Genomic DNA, 7,988 nt, shown 5'->3' on the forward strand with positions numbered 1-7,988 from the left:
TTGATAATATCGGTCATCAGCGGCTTGTGAGCCGCTGATGACAGCTATTAATTTAAAGGGGACAGTCTGCTGAACAGTTATACTATAAGCTGATGGTCGCTAAAGCGACCATCAGCTTATAGTAGAACTGTAAATGCCAGGTCCGTATGGCATACTGACCTGGCCAGCTGGAAGCACTTTTGTAGGTCCGTATGCCATACGTCCTTGGCAGCGAAAGGGTTAAAGCTCTTTTACTGCTGGTAAAGAATATGTAAAGCTTTCACGTTCATAGTCTAGGCACAGGTGCACTTAGATGTGCACAAATTTGTACTAGGTAAAAGGACTGCTCTGCATGTGGCAGCTGCGTCTCCTTTCAGAAAACACACAGTTTTGGGACTATTGTGAAGTCTGCTCTTTTGTGTGGGGTAGGGAAAGACTTAAATGATCTGCCTCCACCAATAATGCAATAACTGGCTCCTAAATTAATTATAAACGTGTCTGTCTACACAAGACATTTACCTGGTTCGGAGAACACACAGGGAAGTCTTCTACAGGTGGGATTAAGCCCTGAGCGATCAATTGTCCGTAAGAAGGAGGAGCTTCTCGTCTCAGAAGATCAGCTTCTACCCGGGACAGCTGTGTCTCAAAAGACCTTAAAACGGAGACAAGGACGATTACAAGACAAATCAATCAGACTTATAAACAGGAAAGACATTGCACAAAGCCTCTTGGATTGAACTTCGGGGAGCTTACACTACATCACTTTATTGGGAAAGTGGCTGGTCATATACCTCCATCACAACCACAGCAGTGTCACACCACCTCTTGTGCCACTGATGTTAGCAACTCGGCCCTCCACCTACACTGTGTCCAGGAAGACGTGTCCAGGAATTTGCCTTCAAACTTTGACCAACTTCTAATGTAACTCCACAGTGCATCGCCTTAGTTCCCATCTCCAGTTGGTCAAACACTTCACTTTATGCAGTCTTACCACACTAAAACACCTCTCATGCACACAGGTTACGGAAGCAATCTGATTAGCCTGTATGAGTAACACAATACAGAAAGAAAGAATGAACCTCCATAACAGTACAACTAAAGGCTTCTGTATGATAGCTCAAATCCAGTTATGTGACGCATAAGCCTCAAAAGACTAAACAAAAAACAACAACTTCCTTTATTTCTCCTGACTGAGCGATAACATCCTTCATTTGTGTCTCACACACTCCCCAGACATTACAGCTCACAGTGGGAAGGTTTCAGCAACAGAGGCAGTGCTGTCAATCCTGGAAGCAGTGGGCAGGACTAGGTGTTGTCAGGTGCCGACTGACAGGCTACAGGCGAATCAGCAATGATGATGGCCACGCCTCCTAAAACATTTTTTCATCCCGCTGTAGTCCAAGCAGGCACAGCCAACATGAGGGGGGCAATTCTGTTCTGAAATAAGGATCAGTGAAGTATCCTCCTCCAGTATTTCTTTTGCCTAGTGTGTGTAAAACACAAGCCTGCTTCAAATTAACCACTTGACGACCGGGGTGTTGAACCTCCTTCCTGGCCAAGCCATTTTTTAGTATTCTGCACTGAAATACTCCGACAATGATTCAGTCATGCAATGCTGTACTGAAATTAATTTGGTTTCATTTTTTGGGACAAATAGAGCTTTAGTTTGGTTGTATTTAAGCACCACTGCGGTTTTTACTATATAACGAAAAAAGTACCGAAAATTTTGAAAAAAAAAATCAGTTTTCCCTACATTGTTATAAAACATTATTACCAAATTTTTGGTAATCTATAAAAGACTGGGTCACGTCGGGTAAATACACACCAAAAATGTCACGCTTTAAAAATGCGCACTCACGTGACATCGCAAATAAAAGAACCCCAAAAAAAACTGCCACTCAAAACTGGCTATAGGCGACGCTTATATATGTGCTATACCATGCAACGTTGCCCGGTCTAGGTGATGAGAAAGCATGGAGCTTTGTAATGACGCGGCGCCCGGTTTCCCGATTGGCTGGGAAGCCAGCTCCATGCTCCCTCGTCACAAGGTTATTACACGGCGCCTGACTTCCTGATTGACCAGCTTCGCGACCAATCAGGAAGCCGGGCAGCGAGTCATTACACACTGCCCGGCTTCCTGATTGGTCGCGAAGCTGGTCAATCAGGAAGTCAGGCGCCGTGTAATAACCTTGTGACGAGGGAGCATGGAGCCGGCTTTCTGGCCAATCAGGAAGCCAGGATCCGTGTAATGACGCGGCGCCCGGCTTCCTGATACTGGAAGCTCAGGTATCGGGCTAGACATCGGAGCATTTGGGCGATTACGAATACTCGCCCAAATACTCGCTATCGGCACCAATACTGGTATCGGTACATCCCTAATAGCTAGGTTTGCATATAAAAGCAGGGAAAAAAAGGCATGTGAAAAAATGATTTAGGATATGAACGCCTATTTCTAATATTGTAGGGATTAACCACATACAGTTATCAGAATGCATTCTTTCACACTATAGCGGGTCTTTAAGCTAAAAGGGAGGGATTATCCCCCTCCTATCCATGCTTATTAGCTATTTTTGGCATGGTGTTAAAACACTTTGGAGACTGCAGAGGCTTTCAGTGTCGTGACACAAGAATTGGGATTGTCAAGTGGAAGGGATCATAGCTCAGAGTTGATACTAAGCATTTTCACATACCTGCGTTCAAACATGCGCAGAGAGTACAGCTTACAAGTGCATCCCAGTGCAATAACTAGCAGCAGCCCGCATATAAGACTTCCAATCACTGCTGCAGTTATCACCCTTGTGGGGACGATAACCGGACAATTCTCCTCGTCGCTGCCATCCCCACAGTCGTCCTGCGAATCACACACCCAGCTCTCAAAGACACAGCGATTATTTTTGCAGTGAAAGTTCCCGGGCTGGCAAAAGAAGCAGTTCTTCTCATCTGACCCGTTGGGGCAGTGATTCTGGTAATTGCATCGGTCAGAACGAGGGTAGCAGACACCGTTTCTGGAGCATGGGAATTCGTCTTTTTGGCACATGGTACAGTTCAGCTCATCTCTTCCATTCGGGCAGTGCCAGTAGCCGTCACAGCGCTGCTGTTCTGTATAACAGCCCCAGTTCCCACCGCAGGGAATCTCCCAAGGCAGACAGAAGCCATCCACTTGGTATGTTGCATTAAATCCTCTTGCTGCGCTGACCTTATCAGCACAAAAATGCACCCGGATCTGTCCAGAGGAAGAAACCACCGTAAGCGGGGCGTGAGAATCGAAAGCAGTCAAAACTCGCAAAAGTTTACGAGAATTCTCCTCCAGCCCGTCATAGATTTTTACATAGTCCCCATAACCGGTGCCGTCCAGCTTAAAGTCTGTAAACCGCAATATAACCTTACGGCGGTCTCCCGTATCGATTAGCCACGTGCAGTTGCTGCCAGGTGGATAAAAGTCAGGATAGTTGGGGGAGCTAAATGCCCCATAGAAGTATTTTAGCGACTGGCCGCATGTGGGAACATCGCAGTCAATCTCGTCCCCCAGATCCAAGCAGTCTATATTCCCATCACATTTCAGTGAGTTGGGCAGGCAGGTGTAGGCTTTGGTGACACGAGACAGACACTGGAACTGGTTGGCGGCACAGGGCTGAAAGGAGACCTCAGTGGGGTGACTGAACTTGGGGCACAGCTTTTCATCAGAATTGTCGCCACAATCGTCCATGCGGTTGCATTTCAACGATTCCGAAATGCACTTTCCATTGTCGCAGCGGAACCGATTCCGTTCACATTTTTTCTTTCCTTAAAAATAGAGAACAAAAAAAAAAAAATTTAAAAAAATCCTTTTGGCAACACTGTACGGTAAGGCTAACATGAGTTCACACGACGGCAGCCTCAACCGCCCTCTGAAAAGCAATCCAAGGTGGATTGCTTTTCAGAGGGTGGTGGAGCAGCAGCTGGTCGGTGTTTAGGAACAATACTGCTGCCTCCTGAATGCAGTTTTCATTTCTGGGAATTTTCTATTGCAATGTCATGAAGTCCAAGAACGTCACCAGCACTCCAGTATAAACGTGAAGATAAATTTAATGACACGTTTGTCATAAATGCAAGCGCTTTTGGGGCCTCACAGGGTCCCCTTCATCAGGCTCAGAATGACTCAAGCACCCAACTGGATCAGACAGGTTTTCATTTTATCCGGTAAAGAGTGCAGCAAGATACATCAATTTCTATTGCAATGCACACGGACAGCCCTATTCATTGCAGCAGGCGATCAGGGGGTAGTAAAACCACAGATCAACTGCCTGGCTTTACTGCCCCCTTGCGGTCCATGTGAACGAGGCCTATTACAGACACATGAATGTTGAGAAATGCAAAGCAGAATGATTTGTACTTTACAGGCATTACCCAACAACTAATACTCAAACAGCCTTTCTGTAGTCAGAGCTAAAATGTCCAACTGTCACAATATTACTTCTACCTGCAATATAGGATAGCCGAAAACCTTTTCTAGAAATGCGGTCATCGGCATGGAATTTGATCCAAACGTGATCTTGAACAGATGTGTATGGTGCTGGAATTGTAGAGCCACATGCCCTGGCTCCATCAGAATTTGGAGACGGCCCTATAGATAACCAGTCAAAGTTGCAAGTGGCCGATCCCTGGATATCAAATTCCTGAAAACTGGAAAATAAAACGGTAAAATGTTAAATAGCCCAAATCCTCAATGTACACATTAAAGCCAGCTGCAGACCTGACTGCCTCTGTGCCAAGTTCGCTATGCTATTTGTATATCTGTCTGTAAAAGGGTTACAGTATAACAAAAAAGCATAAAGCATTACCCAAATCATTTTATGGCATTTATGGTTATGAACTAACAGCTCTTCCTAACAAATGACATAATAAGATTCTGCATCAGGAAGTGGACTGTCATTGTGTCAAAGTAAGGTAAGAAGGAAGATTAGCAATGTAGGGCGCATCTGGCAGCACTCAGGGAAGGATTTCTAAAATAAGTAGCAGTCACCTCACTGGAGGCAAGTTAAGTCCCTGGTGCCGCATAATTGAAAAAATTTATAAATAGTAAAGGAAACCTTATGGAGATATCTTGGAGGCTACCATTCCAGATTTCTGTCTGCAAATACCAGCTGTCCGGCTGACCCTCTTGCGTCATAATTGTAAGTAGCTAACCCCTAACAAGTATGAAAGTAAAGACTTCTTACTTTCCAGATCTGTATACTGGTTGCATCTCAGTCAAAATACTGAAGCCATTGGATCAGAATAAAAGCCAGACTCCATTCCACAATAAGTGAAGATTTTATAGAAACCTCAGACCAGAGAGTGAACCTTCAATGAGGGAAAAGTTTAATAAGAACATTCACATTTTATACCAGGCAGTGTGCCCTGGTAATCACAGGGTCATCATCTTCATGGTCTTCATGGTCCTCATGAAGAAATTAGTATTCTGGTTTGTAGTATAAGATCTCCTGGTAATTAATTTCAATGGCTATATAAGAGGGTTCAATGACGAGTGTCTGCAGCCAGATCGGGTTAAGAGGGGACGCTTTTCAGTCCCTTATTAGATCTCGATCATCTTGTCTAGGTGTGCCTTTTCCATCAACCCAGGAGAAGTACATATTCTGAGCACTAGCTAAAGGCAAATTAACCTTACAATTTCCTTGAATAAAATGGGTTCTGTGGGTTTGGGTGCCTTTACATACAGATTTGTGAGCCACATTAATAATCATATTAAGTAGGGGAAAAGAACAATCCTCTAGAGATCCAAGCATAGAAATATTTAAACCCATAAATATGTAGTGCCTGTCCACATGGTCTGTAACCAGCCGGAACATACAACAAAACAATTGTCGGTTCCACAAGACAACCGACCACAGAAGTTACTAAAGACCGAGATCAGCACAGAAATAAAAATAGAAAAAAGTTTATTCAAACATATAAATATACAATACCATCATTGTGACCCTGACCATCGATCATTAAAATTAGACAACGTTGTCCACAGACCTCGTTCACACTCGCATTCATCCAGGATCGGCCCCACATATGAAAATAATAATTTAATCTTGATATGCTGTAGACGGAATAAGCAGACCATGGTATTCAAGGTGGCAAAGATGATTCCCAGGGTATGAGAAATTAACAATTACTTTCAACAGGGTGAAACGAAGTAGCAAGTTCTCTCAATAAAGTAATACTGTAGTTGAATATTGCTGCTACAGTGTTTCTCATGGTGAATAACCTCAAGAGGCCAAAACTGGCTATTATCGTGCATCCACTCTTGCAATTGAAGAGTCTGAATGAACAGCGTCCATGTCAAACTGATTAAACCACAAATAGACAACCCGGCATGAAACGATCACTCCAAATGAAGCTGGTGTACTAACTGTGTATTATTTACAGTCCCAGATTATTGTAGCAGTATATATCGATGAAAGTTTTCATAAGTGGCTAAAATAACTTTGAAGCAGGAAACACCCCGCATCTCTTTATGGAAAAATGAGAGGATATCTGTATATGGTAGTTGGCGTTCTTACTCACGCTTCTGGTGTTCTTAACTGCTGTTCTCAATGACCAAATTCCATCTGCCCACTAGAATTAAATCTGGGTTGCCGTCTCCAATCCGAGGGTATTCGATTGCAATCGCCGGTCTTATTGTCTATGTATCATTCCCATATTGTAAGGTAATCATCCATATGTGGTAACCATGTGGAAGGCCGTCCACATACGTAACATGTCTACAGGTTTCGCTCCTCCCTTACCGGGGCTTTCGAGAAACACTGTAGCAGCAATATTCAACTACAGTATTACTTTGAGAGAACTTCGTTTCACCCTGTTGAAAGTAATTGTTAATTTCTCATACCCTGGGAATCATCTTTGCCACCTTGAATACCATGGTCTGCTTATTCCGTCTACAGCATATCAAGATTAAATTATTATTTTCATATGTGGGGCCGATCCTGGATGAATGCGAGTGTGAACGAGGTCTGTGGACAACGTTGTCTAATTTTAATGATCGATGGTCAGGGTCACAATGATGGTATTGTATATTTATATGTTTGAATAAACTTTTTTCTATTTTTATTTCTGTGCCGATCTCGGCCTTTAGTAACCTCTGTGGTCGGTTGTCTTCTGGAACCGACAATTGTTTTGTTGTATAATCATATTAAGTAACAGTTTGGTATAGTCAAGGTCCAGAGTGCAGGAAATGTGAAAACTGGATGTTGCATTATTTTTCCCCTCTGTAGACCCCATCTACATTGCTAGCAAAATCAGCATCCAATCCCGTCACACATTGTTTGCTACTAAGCCATTTTCAAACACAAAAACCAACAAATTGAATGGTGTCCAAACCTAGAATATGAGTTTAAAAAACAAACAAACAGTGACAAGTAGAATGTAAATTGTTCCTCTCGCCCTGTAGAGTCATTTAAGGCAACACATACCTAATAGTGATGATTTCGCCAGGGTTGGCATGAATGCACCAACTACAATTGACCCTTGAAGGATATTCTAGTGGCCAACCAGGACTGGTTATAACCCCACTTGGTTGCCTGATCTGTTCAGGAATCCCGGCACAAGCTGGAATATAAAAAAATAATAATTAAATATGTGTAATTTTTTAATTAATATATATATATGCTTCTGACCTGAAGAAGAGAGGTTCACTCTCGAAAGCTTGTCTTGTATATACTTTGTTAGTCCAATAAGAAAGGTATCCTTGCACACTGCAATACTGCGTTTTTGTCTTTTTTGACTAATATAATATATATATATACATACATACATACACACACAGATTTGTTCATTGATTGCCAGGATTTCTCTCCACAGCTTACACCTGTTGCTTGAATACATTCTAATGATCAAGTATTGTCAATCTAGGAAAGAAGGCTTGCTACTGGCAGAATCACCAGGTGAAAAAAGGAAAGAAAAAAAAAAAAAAAACCTAAAAAAGTACAAAAAAGCAAAAAAAAAAAAAAAAGGAAAATGAAGCCCCCCAATCAAACAATGAA

At 42.7% G+C, this 7,988-nt stretch overlaps 1 protein-coding gene across 1 annotated transcript in view; it reads right to left on the bottom strand.

Moving 5' to 3' along the window:
* Positions 1–7,988, bottom strand: part of LRP12 (LDL receptor related protein 12) — a 48,394-nt gene that overhangs the window by 2,922 nt on the left and 37,484 nt on the right. The window contains exons 3-6 of the mRNA XM_018559464.1: positions 7,419–7,554; positions 4,425–4,641; positions 2,670–3,757; positions 499–631 (exon numbers count right to left, since the gene is read on the bottom strand). Coding sequence (XP_018414966.1) covers positions 499–631; positions 2,670–3,757; positions 4,425–4,641; positions 7,419–7,554 — 1,574 coding nt within the window. The remainder of the gene's footprint in view (positions 1–498; positions 632–2,669; positions 3,758–4,424; positions 4,642–7,418; positions 7,555–7,988) is intronic.

The sequence above is a fragment of the Nanorana parkeri genome, unplaced genomic scaffold, assembly GCF_000935625.1.
Source record: "Nanorana parkeri isolate BGI_ZX_2015 unplaced genomic scaffold, ASM93562v1 scaffold16, whole genome shotgun sequence".
Lineage (NCBI taxonomy): Eukaryota > Metazoa > Chordata > Amphibia > Anura > Dicroglossidae > Nanorana > Nanorana parkeri.